The sequence below is a fragment of the Grus americana genome, chromosome 15 (genome assembly GCF_028858705.1).
Source record: "Grus americana isolate bGruAme1 chromosome 15, bGruAme1.mat, whole genome shotgun sequence".
In the NCBI taxonomy this organism is placed as follows: domain Eukaryota; kingdom Metazoa; phylum Chordata; class Aves; order Gruiformes; family Gruidae; genus Grus; species Grus americana.
This window is the reverse complement of record NC_072866.1, coordinates 8,544,773-8,564,991: the sequence shown is the minus strand read 5'-3', so window position 1 is coordinate 8,564,991 and position 20,219 is coordinate 8,544,773. Positions and strand designations below refer to the sequence as shown.

The following is a 20,219-nucleotide window of genomic DNA, read 5'->3' as shown; positions in this document are numbered from 1 at the left end:
CCGCACAGCGCCGCCGCCGCCGGCCGGCTGGCTCCGCTCTCATTGGTCGTCCGTCTCACCCGCCCGCCCCCCGCGCGCTGCCATTGGCCACGAGCGCGCGGTCACCCCAGGCACTCCGCGACCCATTGGGCCATCCAGCCGCCCCGGGGGCTCGTTAGGTAACTCGTTAGGCTCCGGTCCGTCTGGGCACGGGGGTCAGAGGTCACCGGGAGGCGCGGGGGCCGGGCACCAACACCGCCCAACGGCGCCCGGGTCGCGCGCGGCCCCGGAACTCCCGCGCGGCGACCGCGTTCCTTACCGACCCCCTACGGTTGTCCGTCCCGCGGCACGCGGCCCGTTGTTATGACGACACGGCCGTAAAGCCGCCATCTTGGCGGTGCGGCTCGTTGCGACATGGAGGCCGCGATGGCAACGAGCGCGGGGCCGGCGGGGCTTACGGCAGCCGCGGCCGAGGAGCGGGAGGGGGCGGCGGCCGCGGGCTCCGGCCCCGCCGCACCGCCCGCCGGCCCCGCCGCCTTCCTCAGCCTCCCGGCGCCCTTCAGCGAGGAAGGTACCAGGCGCGGGGCGGGCGGTGCCGCTGCGACAGGGCCCCGGCCGGAGCCGAGGGGAAAGCGGGGCCCGCAGAGGCGGCCCGGCCCGGCGGAACCGGCCCCGGCGGCGCTCGGCGCGGGGTGAAGGGGGTTCTGGCTGCAGCGGTTCTGTCAGCGGGGGTCGGGCAAGCGGCTGGCGCCGGGGTCTCCGTGCCTCTCTGTTCCCTCTCCCTCCTCCGGGCTGCGAGAGCGGAGCCGGGAGCCCGGCCGGGGCGGGGGGGGGGGGAGGGCGGGATCGCCCCGCTCCGCTCCAGAAACCGCCTCGTAGCAGGAGCGAAACTACCCTTCGGCAGCACATCCCCCCGGGCCCCTTCTCTCCTGGCGCAGGGGCTCACCGGGACAAGCAGAACAAAAGTTTTCGGTGTGAACACTGCTCGGTAATAGGTGCCGTATTTTCCTAAACCGATGACTGGATTTTAAATCGTAGACGAAGATGACGTGCATAAGTGTGGTCGCTGCCAGTCGGAGTTCACCTCCTTGGAAGAATTTGTGCAACACAAGTTACAGAAGGTCTGCCAGCGAGCTCCAGAAGCTCTTGCTGCTGCATCAGCAGGTCTCCTCAACCAAGAAGTACAAAAGGTGACAGCAGGCTTCTCCTCAAGCCATGGCTCAAAATAATTAGGATGCAACGGTCTGTTGGGTTGGAGGGGAGAGAACAGAACACAATGTTTTTAAAGGTAAAAAACCCTTTCTGCTAAATGTTATCTGTTACAGCAGGTCGTTCCTTCTGTCAAGGAGTCGATAACTGTTGCTCATATAGTTGTTGAAGCATCTTCAATAGCAGAGGAAATCAGCAACGCATCAGCTATAGTAGGTGAGCCTCGGGACACGTGCCTTTATTCCCCTGCCAGGTTAGGGATAGTTTACTCATCCACTGTCCTCTTCTGTTTGATTTGTGTTGTAGTAGGGTACGCGACACCTCGGTGTTACTGAGCACCGGGACTGAGCTTTACCTCAAAGTTGTGAGAGAGGCAGCCCCAGGCCAGCTTTGCAATCCTCTCCGCATTAATACAAATTAGATTTAAAACTCAGTTCCAGAAACGTCCATTTTACTATTTATGCTGCGATAATAAGAACTTTGCAAAGACCCGTGATCCAGGTTTAACGTAACTGTTTCTCCTTCCTACTGCACAAAACGCTGAAACAGTAAATTGCTCTTGTCGTATAAAGCTCTCCGCTGTAAAGAACATAACTGTCTTCCTATCCTTTTCCCAGGTAGTGGGCACATAAAAGAAGTCATTGTTGCAGGAGACCACGTTTTTGAAAACCCAAATGGTCACATTGATGGGGAAGTCACTGAAGAGCAAGGCAACCCTGGCGATCAGGAGCAGGATCTTTCCACAGAACTGATAAAGGTTAAGCTGCTGGTTAACAAAGAAGGGCGATACGTATGTGAATTATGCCAGAAGACTTTTAAAACAGTAAGTATCACTTCTGCCGTGTTTGGGTTAGTGAGTTATTTAGGCTAGCTGTTAACTAAGACATCTCAAGACTCGGTAACAATGTGCTTCTCTACTGCAGGCTACACTTCCACAAGGAAGGTTCTGCTTTCAGAACAAGCACTGTTGTTCTTCAGAGTTGAAATGTAAAATTTTTAACCATTGGAACGTCCTTTAAAATGAAATTCTTTCCATAGGCCAGCATCCTCAAAGCTCACATGATCACTCACAGCAGCAGAAAGGACTATGAATGTAAACTCTGTGGCACTTCCTTCAGGACAAAAGGGTCTCTGATTCGACACCATAGGCGTCACACTGGTAAGACAGTTCTCCAAAATAAGAGTTCCTCGTTGCTGGAGTGTGCTGTGTGGTTATCTGGCTGACCTTCCAATGGAATTTATTGCTGCTTTGCACCTGCTGAGCTGAGAATGTGGAGATCCCTGATGTTTGGGGTCCTGGGATAAGCATGGTCTGCTCGCTGTAGAAAGCTGAAAGCATTCTAGCAGTCTGTCCCATAGAGGTAATACTAGCTGTGGTTAGTTTAATACTGTTGTTTCGATTCTCATCATTTCCAGATGAAAGACCTTACAAATGCAAGAAATGTGGGAAAAGCTTCCGGGAATCGGGAGCTTTGACTCGGCACCTGAAATCTCTGACACCTTGCACTGAAAAAATTCGCTTCAGCATGAACAAAGAAATAGTAGTCAATAAAGATGATTTACCAACAGGTCAGTGGTGCTTCCATTACCTGCCTTGGGTCTGATAAAACTGAGCGTGCTCCCGGCACTTGAACTATAAAGTCTTTCTCAGTTGCGAAAAAACTATTTCTGTAGTATTCAGTTTATATCTTTTATACAGGGAGAAGTAATTGATAGAGCTAAACTGTTAACCTGAAGTGCATGTAGCCAGGCACTGACTGTGAAGAATGTTTGAGAATCTGGTACAAAGATGGCTTTAACAGGCATCTCATACTCTAAGACACCTTTTTTTTGTAGGGTAGAGCAAATTGATAAGGGGTGGCAGTATGCCAAGTGATTCATTGTGCTGCTTTTCTTGAAGGATCCTGTAGTTCAAACACAGACACCGTTTCATCAATAGCGAGTGAATCCATTGAAACTTCACCCGTCATTCATCTTGTGACAGATGCAAAAGGCAACGTTCTTCATGAAGTCCACGTCCAAATGCAGGAACTTCCTGTTGTAGATGCGAAATCCCTGGACCAAGATGTGAGTGTCATTTCTCTTAAGTACTTTTCATGGCTTTTATGCAAAGAAGTACTTTAAAGTATTTCACCTCAGAAACAAAATTTTCTTAGGTGCTGAGAATAAATCTGTGTGGTGGGAGTCAGTGGTTAATTAGCTCCTTCTTCATCTGAGAATATAGAAGGCAAGCTCTGACCTTGTCTGGCCGTCTGCTGCTGCTGAGCTTAGCAGCACATGTATAGCATACAGGGGGATGCTTAGGGTTCACCACCACGTACAGGATGATACAGAAAGTGAGAGGGTGTTTTTGTTGATCGTTCCCTGCTACAAGACTGTGGTAGGAGCAAAGGCTTATTATCCCTTGGGTGATAACATTTTCAGAGTACAGCTTCACCTCATCCTCCCCAGTCCAAGATCATTCCCTGTTGATCTTTCAACCCTATATTGCAGCATGAGACGCCCTAGAAAGAATGACTGTCAGCAATGTTGCTTTAAAAAGAGGGCTGTGTTATTTGCTGTACCACTTACTGTACTGTTTATTCCTACAGGAATCACATCCTGAGGAGCTGCCGTGTGAGGGGGAAGTGAACAGTGAGAATCTGCTGAGGCAGGCCATGAGGAATTCGGGTATTGTGATAGAGAGAGTCGCTATGGAGGAAATGCAAAAGCCAGATGAGCCTGCTGTAGCTGCTACAGAAGAACTAGGAAATGAAGTGGTAGAAGAAGAAGAGGAGCCGTGTGGGGAACAGTGTGTTGAAGTAGAACAAGCAGAGTCTGTATGTTTGTATTCCATAGATTAATTTTTTAGTCTTCCTTGCCTGTACTTGGTTGTGGTCAGCACTGTTAGCCTCAGCACCCTGCGCGTTATCCTCAGCGCTTCTCTCCCTGTGCCCAGGTCTTTGTGTCAACTTTTACAGTTGTGTTTTTCACATACGCTTTAAGCATAGTGTTAATACACACATGTGTGCGCTCTCTCTCCTGTTAACAATATAGATCTCTTTCTTGTCAAAGCCGGAGTATTTAATTGGGAATTTGGCTAGCAATAGTTCCTGTACACACTAGTACAAAAAATATTTATGTTGTCCATTTTCTTTCCAATAGACAGGTGCAGAAAGAACAAATGGGTACAAAAGTTACATTTGCCCTCACTGTAACGAAGCCTTCAGTGAAGCTACTTCCTTTGAAACACACATCAAAGGTCACTTAGGTAAAGTTCTACTGCTTGTGCTATTGTCTGAAATGCACTGTGTCTTACTATGATCTTAAGCATAGCACAGCTTGCTTTGTTTCAAAGTCCTTGCCTTTACATTGCCGTTAGCCATGCAAAATCAATTGATGCTTAACACACTAATATGAAAAGGTTGACTTTGGTTGAGGTCTACAATAGAGGGTAAAAGGAATATTTTAAAAAAAAAAAGTTTCCATGGTTCAGGGCCTGCACTGCATCCTTGAAAGCAGAGTTTTGCGATGAGGCCAGTAAAAAGGTTAGCGAGGCAGAACAGGTTGATAGGCTGGAACTGCTGCTTGAAAGGCACCAAAGGCCGTAAGAGCAACACTTGAGCAGAATTCACTTACAAATGAGACAAAGCCCATACACACAGTTGAAAATATAATTTCCCTCCTTCTTTGGGTTAAATTTTTTGTAAGAATTTTGTTACAGCAGGTACTAGATACTTTGCAGGAAAGGGCTAATGTGCAGAAGAGGGTGGCGTGGTTAGGGTGATGGGGTTTTTTCTGCCTTTGGCTGGCATTCAGCAAAGGGCACACGTGAGCTCTTAAGCCATCAGTTAGCTGTGATCTTACAGATGGCAACACTAGCAACTGGCTCCAGACAAGCCTTGCTTCATGTAAGACATTAAGGGAGCAACAACCACCATTTTCATTCCCCTGATAACAATGACATGAGCTGGTGGGTACAAGTGCCTGGTTTTATTACTGTGTAGTGGCAGGGAATGCCAGCTCCCCTGTTGCTGTAGTGATGCCATGTGGGTGCAGTAACATCTGCAGAATTTTCCTGCTTTGCTACTGCTGGTTGTTCTTTATCAACCATGTGTTCTCTCTCTCCCTCTCTCTCTCTAGATTACAAGCCTTTTAAGTGCGAAGAGTGTGGCAAAGAGTTCACAAAGGGCTATCTGCTAAAAAAGCATCAAGAAGTGCACGTGAATGAACGGCGTTTCCGCTGTGGAGAGTGTGGCAAGCTCTACAAGACCATTGCACATGTGAAGGGGCATCGAAGAGTGCATTCTGATGAGCGGCCATATTCCTGTCCGAAGTGTGGCAAGCGGTACAAGACAAAGGTGTGCCTCCCTCACAACAGGCTTGCCTTCAGATTTTCCTTTCCAGAGCCAGGGTTTGGGAGAAGTTAGGAGGCTTTGCTCCTGAAAGAACAAATGCCAGCTCACTTGACTCTTGTAAGAGCAGAAGCTCCAGAAGGAGCTTTTGTTGTAGTGGGGAAAAGAGGGAAAGTCTTAATAAAGCCTTCACATTTGTGAGGAAACTGTTCCTTTGTGTGGCAAAAAAAATATGTAATAATAATACTACCAAATATTTGTCATGTCTTACATGAGAAGTCCTCAAAGATGTTGACTTTTGCCCCAGAAGCTAAAATACTGCCTGCTTGAGTTTGTCACTCCCTTTAGCTGCTCTTCCCTTGCTATCTCTTTGTACAGAATGCGCAGCAAGTTCATTTCCGTACGCATTTAGAGGATAAGCCTTATGTCTGTCAGTACTGCAGCCGGGGCTTTCGGGAAAAAGGCTCGCTGGTCCGCCACATCCGCCATCACACGGGGGAAAAGCCTTTTAAGTGTTACAAGTGCGGGCGAGGGTTTGCAGAGCACGGCACTCTCAACAGGCACTTAAAAACCAAAGGTGAGGTGGCAAAGCTTGTCTGCCTTGGGGTGAGGTGTGTTATTCTAGGATTTGGTTTGGACAAACTGCTTTTTGGCTGAATGGTAATGATTTTTCAGAGTGGGTCCAACGACCTTCGTCCAAGGCCACTTGTTTATCTGCATCTCAGTTGCATCAGTAGGAAATGCATTATATTTTTTTTCATCTACATTAATGAATATTCCTATTCTTTCTGACCAAAAATGATGCTGAACAAATAGCCATGAAGTTCTAATATAAAATCTAGGTCCCCTAAATAAAGAGAAACATAACCAAAATAGAATTTGCATTAAGAATCCCAACTGTGGGAGTGCTGTGGGCTCTCTGCTCCAAACTCTGGCTTAAGTGCTCTCTGCAGTGTCACCACTGCCGTAAGTGGTTCTGTTCCAAGGATATACACAAAGAGGGAGAAAAATAACATTTTCATAAAGTAATGCCAGAGAGCGCTTGATGTCTGTGTTGGGGAAGAGGTGAGAAGACACTAAAACTTATGATGTGGCACATATTGTTATGGTTAAACTTGCCAATTGGTTTTTTTTGGCATGAAATTCATACTAATTTGGGGGTTTTATGAAATCCTGTAAAAATACAAATTGTCGATGTTCTGTGAGGAAAATGTCTTAAGTATTCTCACCGATAATGTTGTTTGATTGAATTAGTTGCACTGGACCTGCTGCTCCTTTAGCTCCTAAGCACGGATTTTCAAACTTCTTCAGGTAGTGATGATGATGTACTGTTCTTTACATTCTCAATACAAGTTTACTGGAGGAGAAAAGTGTTTCCTAGGTAGATATTGAAATGTAATGCATAAGCAGAAAGGATATAAGACTTAAAATATACCAAAAGTCTTACTGTATGTTCTTCACATATGGCTTTTGAAATCCTATATGGTTTTACACATCTGAATTTAGTTGTGTATTTTTTGAAATGACACTGGACAGTTGCTCTGCTCGAGGCTTGGTTCTGATGTCATGTGGGTCTCTTCTAGGCCATTACTTGGCCTGTCTTGGTGGGACAAGAGCCTGTTGTCTGACTACCAGTCGCTTGACAGCAGCATCCTGTTAAAGGGGTCTCATTTGTGCTGCGTAGTATTTTCCAGGTACTCCCATATGGGAGATGGTTCTGAAAAATAATGTTTTTCTGGCATTTTTGGAATACCATTCAGGTGGCTGCCTCCTTGCTTTGAAAGAGGTGGAAGAAGTGATGGTGTCTGAGGAAAGTCAGTCAGCTGACAACTTGGCTGCAACAGTCATTTCTGAAGATCCTCACACCGTTTTGGTTGAGTTTTCTTCAGTGGTGGCGGACACTCAGGAATACATCATCGAGGTAAGAAGTGAAGCAAACAGCCTTCTCATTCTGAACGCAGCATGGTATTTTGTCAGGAAAAATTGCAGTTGTGCATGTTCCTCATCTAGGCTTTTGGGAGAGGGTAAAACGGGATCTAGCCAATGCTACCCCTGCCTGCATGACTCTAGGAGTAAGTAGGGTTCATCTTGTTCAGAAGGAGAGTGCCTGGAACCTACTTCACCATCCTTCTGAAGTCCTGCATGTAATGTAGGCAGGAAAAGGAGAATGCAGGGCAGACTGATGGTAGTTCATCAGAAGGCTGAGACTGAGAACTTCTGACTATACCAGATTTTATGTCCTCACAAACTTGCCTCAGCTTTTTCTCAACTTTTACCTACTCTTTTCTCTCATTTCTATTTAGCTTATTTTCTGTGAAATAATCTCTGTTGGTTTTAACCGGCTGTAGCTGCCAAAAGCAATGAATTGTGCATTTTGCTTTCTCCCTCTTCATAACAAAGAGCCAGTACTCATCTGTGCAGAATAACACAGTTCATTTATTGAGTCCCTTTAGTGCTGCCATAGTTTTTCTCCAATAGGAGAAAAATCTGCCAGTTGGCTGAGTCCTGCCGAGAGAGGATGTTCTCCTTCAGTTATTTGTGAGCTCTCTGCATTACTTTTAACTGGCTCTTGATAATGGGATTTGGAGGAGTTGTCTTTAGAGTAGCTACTGCATCATGGGGGGGAACAGAAAGACTTTTGTAAAAGATCTTCGTGTCTGGTATCTTGGTAATAAAAGATTTTTTGGTAATAATCTAAAAAGGGAATCATCATATTTTGTCTTTCAAGACTGCTACTGAAGACATGGAGACCAGTGAAGCTACTGAAATAATAGAGGGAACAAGACATGAGGTAAAGCTGCCACATAAACTATTATTTTGGGGACTTGCTGTAGCTTAAATGAATCACTTTTAGCGTCTGAAAGGCATGCTAGATGAACCCGACCTCTATAGTTGTGCAGACTTGTCTGTATAAAACCGTAATACTGGGTTCAACTGAGCTCTGTTAACCTTAGGTCCTCTCAGTGATGGTGGCTAGCGACTTGCATGCCTTCATACACAAGAGTGCAGCTGCCAGCTAAGGAGAATTGTACAGTAACACTTCAGCCTTGGGGAAATGATCCTCTTAAAGCATTCCTGAATGCCAGAAATAATGGTTGCTGCAAAGTCGAAGGCTGGCTAGGCTCTTGAATTGCCTTCAGTTACTTTGTCTGGGCATGCATTCTTAAGATTTTTCTATGAAGTTTGAGTTTCTGTAGGAAGTACCCTGCTGGCAAAACATCTTCAGCGATGTGAGGTGTGACATGTTCTAGGAGTTCTCAGGGGTTCTCAGGGTGATGAGAACTTCAGTGAACAGCTAGAGTAAATTGGAATTAAATGCTGCTTGTTGTACTGCCCTGGTGGTCATCAAGCACTGTTCATGGTGATGGTAATTGTCCGTATTTCTAACAGGGTACTACTATACACCAAGAAATAAAGTGGCCTCTTTTCTCTTACTGTAGGTTGACAGCCACATTATGAAGGTTGTGCAACAAATAGTAAATCAAGCAAACTCTGGTCATCAGATCATCGTACAGAACGTCACCGTGGCAGAAAACTCTGAAGTAACCACAGATGCTGCGGACACCATCACCATTGCGACCCCTGAAAGCCTCACGGAACAGGTTGCTATGACGCTGGCTTCTGCCATCGGAGAAGGAGCAGTGCTGACGACGGAGGGTAGCATCGAGACGGAAGAAGCAACGGTGACGATGGTGGCATCCGAGGACATTGAAATAATGGAACATGCAGGAGAGTTTGTGATCGCCTCCCAAGAGGGGGAGGTGGAAGTCCAGACTGTGATTGTGTAACAAACAGCATGTAGCTAGTGACAGATGTTAATGTAAAGCTTACTCTTTTTCTCCAGTTTGGGGAATTTGATCAGTCCTAAGTTTGCCATTATAATTGTTCAGAGAGCAAGGGAGAGAATGCTTCTATAGGTAAGTGGCTTAACAGGACGGTACAGCCCTGAGATGTTTTCTGTTTAAAATGGAAATAACAGCATTAAAAAAACCTCTGCATGGTTGTACTGTGGAAGTGACTGATACGCCATATTTGACAGTCTCAGTATTTTGTACAGCTGCCTCAAATAAAGGAAGATCCTTCGCAAAGCACTTACCTCTGACCACAGGACAGTAGTGTTCTGGTGTTTAAAAAGATTCAGAAAGCAAAGCAAATGTGTAGGGTCTCATAAGAGACTACTTAATCATATGCATTTAAAACAAACCAAGAAAACCAAACCTAAGGAGTGGTGGTGTGCATTCACCACCACTCAAAAACTTTCATGCCTTTAACCTCACTACTTTAGTCCTCCTAAGGCATGGTACTACAGTATTTTTCTTTTATTTTATATCCTGAACAAGTAGCCTTATGTACTGGTCTATAAAAGAATGCATCATTGTACCCTTGCAATGCCAGACAGGCTACTCTGAGAGCTAGTCTGTTGGTGTGTAAAGCCATATTGTATATGATTTTTTTTAAACCATATATGGATTTTTAATTGCATATTGTACAGATTCGGCATGTAAATAAATACATTTTTAAAAATAAAGTTATTTAAAGTTCTTACTACATTTTTCCAATTTCTGCTCTATTATCACTCAAACAGAAGAGTTTCTGGAAAGAGAACAGGGCCGCTTAACATTGTGCTTAAAAGAAACCCTCATTGGTGGGTGAGTCAAACACACTATTTTTCCCAAAACAAGCCCAAGGCTCTAAAAGCAGACAGTACATCTATGCTTTGGAGATATTTCAAGTGATCCCTAGTTAGAGGGATTTCAGAAGGTCACTTGCATAGCTGTAGGTTTACTTTTGTCTTCCACTCTTGAGGGACACTGATGAACTGCCTTTCAGTGTTCACCTTGAGAATCCCTGTACAGAAGTGGAAGACCACAGCACTGCTGTGCTTCTGAAGTGGCCTGTTCAGTGGCTGGAGGTGAGCAGCCCTAGAAACAACCTCAGCAACTCTAACTTCCCCTGCTGCAAAATGCCCAAAATACAAAGAAATGCCTAAGACATGGTTGAGCTTGCTGTAAGCAGATACATCAAACAATGGAATAAAGATGAGAAATGCCGGAAGGATTAAGTTTGTCATCTGCCACAACCTGTATGTTGAGAGCTAAGTATCACATTTCCCATACCCTTTTCAGGATGCTCAAATTCTGTCCAAAAGTCCACTATTTTCATGACTCTAAGGCTGAAATGGCATCTTATTTTGAACAAGTTGAAAATAGGTACCAAGAAAGAGACTTAGCAGGTAAGGAGAAATGGCACTTGCAGTAGCTTCTTTTCTGAAATTACTAGTACAAATCTGCAGTATAACATGGTTTCTGCAGGTTAAGATTCTGCCAGTAATCATGTTGTTTTCCAGCTAAATACATACAACCTGTTCTACACATTGTTAACAGTAATGGATTAATCATTTGGTACTTACAAAAAGATGCTTCCTCAAAGTTCACAGCAGTGCTTTGTTTGCTTTTCCCTTGCAAATGCATGTACAGAGAAAAAGATTCACTTCAGTAAGATGGGCCAAACTTGCCTCTCCATACCAGCAAATTCACTACTGGTCCCTCTAACAAGGAAACAAGAGAACTAAGCTTAACCTCAGAGATCTCACCAAGTGAATTATCTTAAATAGTGCTCTGTGAGGCACTGTTAATCAGAATACTGCAGTCAGCTGTGAGTTACTATTTTCCTGCAGGGGGGGAAAAAACACAAATAATTGACAGACAAGTGCCACTTCCACATGTGTGACATTGGTACATTTTAAGTAGGTCTTCCTGCAGGAGACTTTACAGGAATATAGCAAAGTAACTCAGAAACTCCATTTGCCTGTTACACAGTGGTATATGTTATGCACCATACAAAACAGTAACCGTAAAAAAAAAAAAAAAAAAAGTTCCTTGTGTATGTGTTCCTTAGCAGAACCTAACTCTAGTCCAGCTTGCTTCTGTACTGTGATTGTGTCTGAAAAGACTTAACAGGCCACTGGTACAAGCAGTAGTACAGATAAACCTGGAAGAACTCTAGCTGTTTGAAGACTGGTCGGCTTTATGAAAGCATAGTTTCCAATTACTTAATTGAAATACAGTAATCCTTTTACAAAGGTTGTTTGGGGCATCAAAGTGCACTGCTGAAATAAATTCCTACAAAAAGTTTAAAAATGCACATTAAAAAGAAGAGTATCTTCATGTTTTCTTCTTTCTTTCCAACACTGTAGGAGGCTTAAAGATTTCCTTTACATTCATCCAGACTCCTTTAGAATAAATGTTTTTGTAGACAACTTGTCTGTCATGAGGCTGCAATGTTAGATGGTGGGAACACCCGTATCTTCTGGATTTATACCATTCATTGGAAGTTTGGTTGGTTAAGGTCAAATATAGATTGAAGCAGCAGTATGCACCCAGCACGAGTGTGAGAAGAATAACAAAACCAAGCATGAAGACAATCCTAGGAAAAGTCAAGAAAAGGTGCTGCAAAGAAAGAAAATAATAACTTAGTTAAAAAGTTGGAGCATTAAATCACACAGAAGCATGTGGCCACTGCAACAGGCCAGCTGAAATGCACATCCATAACTGTGCAGCCCCAGAAACAGGGTCACAGCCCTGTCCCCCATCCAGCTCAGTGATCGTCCATCACCTGAGTAAAGCATAGAGATTCCCAGCAATGTATTTCCTCACAAGCCTTGCTTATGTGCAGGAGTATTTTCTACACCCATCTATCTCTGAATGTTTGTATTTCATGTTAGAATTTTGCTTGTTTGGTTTTTCGTTGTTTATTTAATTTAAAAAAACATTAATGCAGATCATCTGAAAACAAACTGCCAAATGAAGAAGCTACAATCTGGTACAACTTCAGGTTTTGCTGACATGATACAGTTTAGGCAGCTCTTTTCTGAGTTAAATTCCAATACTGGGGAGTGGTAATGGTACTTCTCAAACATGAGCAAACGTTCCCTGACCAAGATCTCTTTTTCAGAGTGTAAGGCTGAAACATCTGTTGTCTAGGATGAGAAAAAGACAAAGCATTTACTACTTAACACCTCACTGCCATACTACAGAAAGGGATGAGGGGATTGAAATGCAATTGCCTCATGCTAGAGAGACTCAAAGTCACCCTTTGCATGTATGTGAGAGAAAATATTAAAGTATCTAAATTCCAGGGTAGTAAGATCCTGCTTTAACATCTCCACAAAGGTATTTCAAGGATTTTTAACTGTGTCCCAAATATTACTACAGTAGATGGTCATCGGAACATAAAGCCATTCTTTATGAGTCAGATCTGCCGAGCGGAAGCAGTCTGGAGACCAAAATACGAAAAATGGGAGAGCTGAATGAAGTGCTATGAGAAAAAGCCCATATTTTTACAGTATTCTGCAACACAAGTTTTCTAAACTTAATTAGCCCTGTAAGTTGGTCAAAAACTGCAGTCTGTCCACATTCTGCCTGTGAGAACAGGTGGACTTAAAAGATTCCTGAAAGCAAAGACTGAGATAAGCCTTTTTACAGGCTAATAACCCAAGCAACATCAACTTACCTGAATGAGAAAGAGAATCTCAACAGCATGCTCTTGTCCTTGGTCATCAACGTAACGTCCATGCATCATATCTGACAGCAGGACCACTTGGATGAGAAATGCTGCTGTGATGGTTGCAATGGTTGCAGCCATGGCACTCAGTGTGAGGAGGTAAAGGAAGAAGTATTTTGCATTGAAGGCACCAATGCAGTTGTTGACCCACACGCAGTGGTGATCAAAACGATGTACGCACATACTGCAGAAACCTGATAAGGAGAGAGTGACAAGATAGTTCAGTTAATTGTTTTTTAAGTAATCAAGTTGATTTTTTACACAGTTTAGGATAGTTTTTCATCTGAAAAAATCTGAGAATTATGGTCATGATGTAGCTGATAGCTTTTTAAGAAAACACATTAGTTTCAATTGCATAGTAAAAACCCCCATTACTAAAAACAAAGACCTGTATCTCATTCTTTCTTTTATTCACCAAGCCTGCAGCTCAAAGACTTTGGTTTCTCTGACAGTACTGCCTAGCAAAGCATATGAAAAGTAGAGATTGTAGCTCTCTGCTTTATTTTAGATGGTAACGGCAAATTCTGCAAGAGAAACACAAAATCCTGAACTCAGGTCTTGACAGGTGATCCTTTCATTTAAGTTCTAGACGTGCAAAAGCTTGCCTGCTCCTGACCCAAAACGATACTCTCAGAACAGGTAATTTCTGTGAGAAAAATAGCAGCAAAACAGTTCCATGGGTGGACAAAGGGCAGCTGTGATCTGGGACCGCAGTAAAATGAACACAATCCTGTCTGCATCAAGCTGGATAACAGAACAGACGTAGTGCGAACTGCAGTTCTTGATGCAGAATTAATTTGGGAAGGTATTACTGTTATGCTTATCAAGGAAGTTAAGATTCTTACTACAATGTTTTGATCTGGCTGGCTTTTCCATGTTGCATGTAGAACATACGATGCCTTTCTGAAATAATACACCATCATATGCATAAATCTTAACCAATGATGCATGATTTGATTTTGTTATTACACCTGTGAAAGAAACAAGAAAAATAGTAAAAGTAATGGTATTTGTAACATTTTTTAGGTTCCATTTTCAAACAGCTACAGCTCACAATCGGCATGAGCTTACCAGGATTGGTGCGGGAGCAGAGTATGAAGCAGCCCACATTCCCAGCCAGCAGCAGGTAGGGCAGCAGCAGGAGGAGGAGGTGGAATTGCAGCTCCCAGCAGTAAACAAACACTTCCCATGTGTATTCCCCATACACTGCAGCTTGCAAGGCCACGTGCAGGACAACAAACAAACAGTTTCTGTAACAGAAAGGGAACAGTCTATTTAATACTCAGCATCCTGATTAACAGGTCAAGTACACTCAGAGGTGATCCGCAAAGACTTTCCAAAGCAAGAAGACACCTCTTTTAGGTTTTCAGGCCAGCATGGATTACATATTAATAGTGTTTTCTCCATCCAGTTGGCTTCTCCTTCTCTTCTTCCCACATACACTCCTTTAAATATGCCAGATAAACTCACTTCTATTATTGTCATGTCCTTTGGATTTTTTTCCAACAGTAGAGTCAAGTACAAAGCACCCTTGGTGCTGACAAAATATGCCACAGCAACAGGTCACAAAACATCTGCCAGAAGACATTTGCTGTGTGCTGCCCTGAAAGCAAAGAAAACCCCAGCAAAAGGTAATCTTAAAACCCCTGTAATAATATAAGCAGCTGTTAAGGAAAAAGCATGGCAGGAGGTTAGAAAGGGCGAACACTAGTTCCAACCTGTTGGCAGACTACAGCTTCTGTGAGGCAAGTTGCACAACTGTTTGGCATGCAGGTTTGTTTGGGATGCATCATACTGAGCAACAGCTTCCAGCAGCCTGGCAAATAGATGCTCATATAAGCCACGCATTAGGAGACCAATGTTTGCTTACTACAGTTCTCTGCATTATACATCAGTTTGCTGGAATTTTATTATGAGCTTTAAATAACCAGTGATGTGTGTTTTACTACAGTGGGACAACTACAGTTGCAGACAAGCTCTCCTCTACTGCTCTCTCCTACACCATTTCTGTGTGCAATCCAGCAGGATCCTGCAGAGTGTCCTCTCAACTGCAGGGATACAAGAAGATACCCTCAAACGCTGTGCCTCACTGGACTTCTGCATGAACTGAAAAATCTCTTGCTTGAATGAGGTGACGCAGTTGAAGGGTGTGTGTGGAAGATCAAAGTGCCTCCAGCGCACAGCATCATCTAGCAATGACAACTACACCAGGCTCACCATATAATTGCTCTGTTGCTGGCTGTACATTTGACAGTGTAAGCACTCTCTCTTGGGCTGTGTTAACAGCAGAGAATCTGCACAGCAGACAACAAAACAACTGCAAGCACGCACTCAACAGCTGTAGATGTTATGACCCTGAAGTGTCTGTCATACTGCAGTTGCTGCCCCAGAGGAAAGATATTTAAATCATTCCTGAAGCAGATCCTAAAGCACCAAAGTTTACAGGACACTACAAAATTCACATTAATACAGCAGGCCCCACATTGGCAGCTGTATGGCTTCCCCTTGGGCCACCTGGACATCCAAGCTGCTGGCCTGAGACTAATGGGATTTGAGGGAGAGGATGGGGATTGCTAGCTCTGTCTAAACTCTATCTGCAGCTGCCAGAGAGTCTGTTGCAATTCTCATGTGGATGCGGTCTCCCACCCAGTGCCACCAACATCTGTTACGCTGGAAGCTGCCGAGCCACGTTATCTGTTAGTATGTTCAAATATTTCAGGGTACCATCTTCTAAACAATAAGCAAGGAACAAAAAGACAACAGTGTGGCAAACCTTAAAGGGAATCTGTAATCCCCGACAAGCACCCCTAATGAAGACAGAATATCTAAGGATAATACTGAAAGCTCGGATGGTGGGAGGAAGTCACCAATAGTAACCAGAAATACTAGTAAACATAACCTTGAAAGCATTAAAAAAAAAAAAGTGTAAATACCTTGTGTGGAAGAGCCTGTGAAGCACCCTCTGCGTCACTCTCTGGAGCTGTGTGGGGATTACAAATGACAACACCTGAAGCAAATAAAAACACTGTGTTATCTGAACTGCACATCGCTTCTGCCTTGTGGGAAGTTCAAATAAAAATACAAGTCACTTAATCCCTCAGTTACGTATCTGTAGCCGTATCACCAGGGAGGAAGCTCATTTTCAGGGGCTTCTAAGCTCATAAGAATATAGGCAGGCGTGTTGCTGGGGTTTTCAAAATGGGAGTCAGGTTCCACATTCTTGGGAGCCCAAGAGGCACAAACAAATGTATCTAGGTTAACGTGTGAAAGTTATTAGGAGCTTATGTCGGGTTATTGACTGGGTAACTGGTTAAGCAGGGGATAGAACTGAGCAATTTCTGAACTCCAATATGCTTCATCAGGACATCTGACAGATGCAAGTGGAGATAAGCAAAGGGATAAAGGCTGCTATCCTCCGGAAAAAAAACCCAACCCCACAACCCAACAAAAAACCAAACAAACCCCAGCAAACCCAAAAAATCCACAGTTTCTGCAACTACAGCTATGATACACCCTGATAACTCCACATCTATCTAATTGCTGTTTCAAAAACGGCTAGATAAAATGAAGACGACTGCCTGTCTTCATTCAGTGAAATCCTCAGCAATAGTCTGCTAGGTAGAATTATTTGACTCTGCTGTTCAGAAGATGACAGATCTCTATAGCAACACGCTGCTCCATCAGTGGTGGAATGTGGAGGAATTAGAGCAGCTGAGCCTATTTCTAGCTGACATGGAAAGAAAATATGCAGCGAGAGCTTCTTGTCTTAGATGTGAAAGACCAGAAGGCAAAAAGCATATGTAGAGTTGAGAAGATGTTAAATATTTTTCTTTTAACTGGTATGCCTTATATCAGCAGTTCAAGTGACAAGTCTTTTTAAAAAGAGGCTGTGTACTGCAATAGGAAACACGTAACTAGACAGAAAAGCAACCTGCATGCAATAGCAAAATTCAAGTTTAAATTAACTGTGTGTTAGTACAGTCTAACATCACATTCCATATCCGTTACTTCCCCTTCATACAGCAGAGCAACCCCTTGTATTTCAGCCATTCCTTATGCCAAAGCAAAAGGCTCTTACAAATATGATTTGTGCTTGCAGCAATGACGGAAGTAGGAGAGAATGAGAAGACCTGTACAATGAATACAACCATCTCGCACAACTGAACCGCTGGCTGCAAGGAAAACAGATGGAAGGTGGAAGCTGACTTGTCACAGAGCTAGAAACAGCCATGCTCTGTGCAAGTTAGTTATTTCATATTGCTCACTATTAATACTTTAAAGGATCTTACAGGAGTGCAGTCAAACAATTTCAACAAACTTCCAGGTTTCATTAATTACAAGTCAGAAATTAATTTAAAATATAGGGTCTAGAGAAACTATTTAGGATTACCTATATTTATTTCATGCATACAAGTATCGATTACATTTCTCCAGACAGTGACTTTACATCACAGCAGTATTTTAATTGCTGATTGTTACACATGATTCATAGAAGCAGCTATTAAAGAATGTGGGAAAATAACAAATTTCTCTGCAGATGATCTACATGTCTATCGAGCTAAACAAAGTCCAACACTAGAAACATAAATCAAAGTCTGTTTAGACCCATGTAAACAGCATTAAATATTATTTCCAATTTAAACAATTCTCTTATCTTTTCTCTTCCAAGAATGCTGCAACTTTTTTTTTTTCCTTCTCCATTCAGACATAGCCCAATAGACCGAAAAATAAGCTAGTGCCTTTTCAACTCATTCCCTGTTTTTACAATAAAATGCCAATTCTTAATCCTCTTTTAAAGCTCTTCATTCCTCCCTCTTAGGAATCAACAGACTGCATCATTATTACAGACTCACATTAAAGAGCTTCCCCTAAAATATTTGCTACTAGTTATAACTCTCTCCCTATTTTAATTTACAAACCTCCTCCCACCTTTTTCCTCCTAATAAGAACAGCAAATACCATAAAACTGCAAATACTTGGGGCCTCATTATTATTTAATTTCTCAAAGCTGACATGTTACGGTGTCACTGAACAATGTACTTTTAGCATTACGAGAAGTTCCATCCTTACTACCACCCTGTGGCGACTGCAGCCAGCCAGACTAGCACGTGCAGAAACAGGAGCTGTAAGACGCAAATGGTTTTTTACTACCTGCTTGGGCAGGATTTCATCAGCTGAAAGGAAGCGTATTTCTCTTTCCAATCCCAATGAGCACTAACTTGAGAGCAGTTGTCAAAATAGGATGAAATATTAAATATACCATGTCATCACCTTAACTATACGTACTAGCATTTTTAATGGAGGAAAAATACAGCAGTTGCACTAATTTTAGCACAACGAACTCGGGCAGACCACCAGAATGGGAGGTGATCATTACTCTGAAAGCTCAGTTCTTTACCTGGGTTGCACTATTGACACTTCTTAGGAGGAAACTCTCCTTCCTTCCCGAACAGATGCAGAGTAGAGCAACAGAAGTGAGAACAAAACACAAGTAAATCAAGAAGAGTGTCAGAAAGTCCATCCTGAGCCCTGCAATGCAACAGAAGCAGCTTAGTAGTGCCCCTCGATGCCAGCTCTCTGCAGCAGCGCCTGGGCCTGGCCATGCTTCTCGCCGTTTAGCGCATCACTAGAACACAGGAATGAAGCTGCTCAAAGCCCAGCCAGCGCACCCCGACCTCCTCCACGGGATTTATTTCCATCTCTTATCTAGTTCTGTATCTGTACAGCCTCAGACCCTGCGACAGGGCAGCTTGTTGACAGGGGACGGAGAAGCCGGGCGTCTGCCAGGCCTCGGGGCTCTGCCCTGCTGTGGCGGCCTGTGCGCTGCCCGCGGCCTGCCTGCAGCGGGGACAACCCCAGTCCCGACGCCCAGCCCAACCCCGGGCACCTGCGGCCCCCGGGCGGCAGGATACAGTTGGGGCCTGCAAGGCGTCGAGGGCGACGGTCCCCAGCCCCGAGGGACACCGGGCGGGAGGGCGCTGGCTCCGGGGGACGCCCGGGCCGCGGGGGGGTCCCCTCAGCCGCACCGGGAGCTGCCCACCTCCCCCCGCAACAGGGGGCGCGCTCACCACCGCCCCTCCCCGAGACCGGCTAATCGATCGCCGAGCACCCTCCGGCCCGGCCGCTCGGGCATCTGCGGCGGCGGAAGGGCCCGGCGCCACCCGGAAGCGGGCGCCGCGGCGGGAGGTGCCCCTGGGCCGGAGGTGCCCCTGGGCCGGCCCTGCCCTGCCCCGGGAGAGCAGTCCGGCTGGCCCGCTCTGCCCGAGCCGTTCAGAAGGTCCGTTTCCAAGGACGGCGCCTCTCCAGCCGGCGTCCAGCACCCGCCCGGGCCGACCGGCCCCAGGCTGAGGGGAGCGGGTTGGCGGTGTCGGGACGGGGCTGCCACTGGGCCACACACCGGGAAGCGTCTCCAAACCGAGTGGGAAATCAGCCGTCACCTCCTGAAGCTGTTGGGGAGAGCCGTTCGTCCCGGCCTTCTTCCTCCGCAGCAGAAAATGAAGATTAAAGCAGTAGAAATAAAAGTGAAATCATTTTTATAAATCCGAGACTTGTCTGTTGAGTTCTTACGGTCCTGGGCAGCTCATTACCGTATGAGTGAAGTGCAGTTGATGTGCTGTTTTCTTGTTTCTAGAGGGTCCGTGCAGCGCTGCCGACTGGCATGGCGCATCTTGGGCATTTTCTTGGGAATCTGCAAAAACTTCTTCAGACTTGTTGCCTTTGGTGAAATGTCTAAAGCAAAATCCTTTTGTTTTCTACAGGAGCTCTGAGTGTTATATTCCCCTTTAATGCGGAGCCTCCTCTCAGGAGCTAACAGAAGTAGGGGTGAGTTTGCTCTAGTACCTGTAGGGATCTCATCTAGACCCGGGCTGAGGAGCACTAAAGCTGCAGATGATGAAAGTCCTGTGCCGGTTCCTTACGCGGTGGCTGTCAACTGAAACCGTCCCCACAGCCAGCGTGGTCCGTGCTCTCCTGAGCACCGCTAATGAGCTGCTGATTGGGTTACGGTGTCTGGGTAGAATTTGCCATAGAAACTCAGCCCGTTGCTGCTGCCGGGTAACTGATCCAAAAGCTTCGAAGCTGCTGCGATGATTTTGCCAGCTCTCGGTCCCAGTCTGCCGCTGGCTGGATCTCGGG

At 44.9% G+C, this 20,219-nt stretch overlaps 2 protein-coding genes across 4 annotated transcripts; one reads left to right on the top strand and one right to left on the bottom strand.

The window, feature by feature from the left end:
* The first annotated feature begins 123 nt into the window (after positions 1-123).
* On the top strand, positions 124-10,065 carry E4F1 (E4F transcription factor 1). Of its 2 annotated transcripts, none has more exons than XM_054843097.1 (14): positions 124-550; positions 1,018-1,169; positions 1,308-1,404; positions 1,806-2,011; positions 2,227-2,347; positions 2,605-2,757; positions 3,089-3,255; positions 3,780-4,007; positions 4,333-4,438; positions 5,311-5,528; positions 5,901-6,099; positions 7,283-7,443; positions 8,251-8,313; positions 8,963-10,065. In XM_054843097.1, exons 1-14 carry the CDS (start codon positions 394-396, stop codon positions 9,308-9,310), a joined length of 2,376 nt encoding a protein of 791 aa, XP_054699072.1. In that variant the 5' UTR covers positions 124-393; the 3' UTR covers positions 9,311-10,065. The 2 variants fall into 2 exon arrangements, with proteins under 2 accessions (XP_054699072.1, XP_054699071.1); XM_054843096.1 differs by having other exon boundaries at positions 1,305-1,404.
* ZDHHC4 (zinc finger DHHC-type palmitoyltransferase 4) lies at positions 9,971-19,415 on the bottom strand. 2 transcript variants are annotated; one of them, XM_054843099.1, is made up of 7 exons: positions 19,154-19,415; positions 18,484-18,614; positions 16,019-16,092; positions 14,157-14,335; positions 13,931-14,056; positions 13,035-13,279; positions 9,971-11,971 (listed from the first exon to the last, which is right to left on the bottom strand). In XM_054843099.1, the coding sequence occupies exons 2-7, from the start codon at positions 18,604-18,606 to the stop codon at positions 11,687-11,689; spliced, it is 1,032 nt and encodes a 343-aa protein (XP_054699074.1). In that variant the 5' UTR covers positions 18,607-18,614; positions 19,154-19,415; the 3' UTR covers positions 9,971-11,686. The 2 variants fall into 2 exon arrangements, with proteins under 2 accessions (XP_054699074.1, XP_054699073.1); XM_054843098.1 differs by lacking the exon at positions 19,154-19,415 and adding an exon at positions 18,973-19,148.
* Positions 19,416-20,219: the final 804 nt, after the last annotated feature.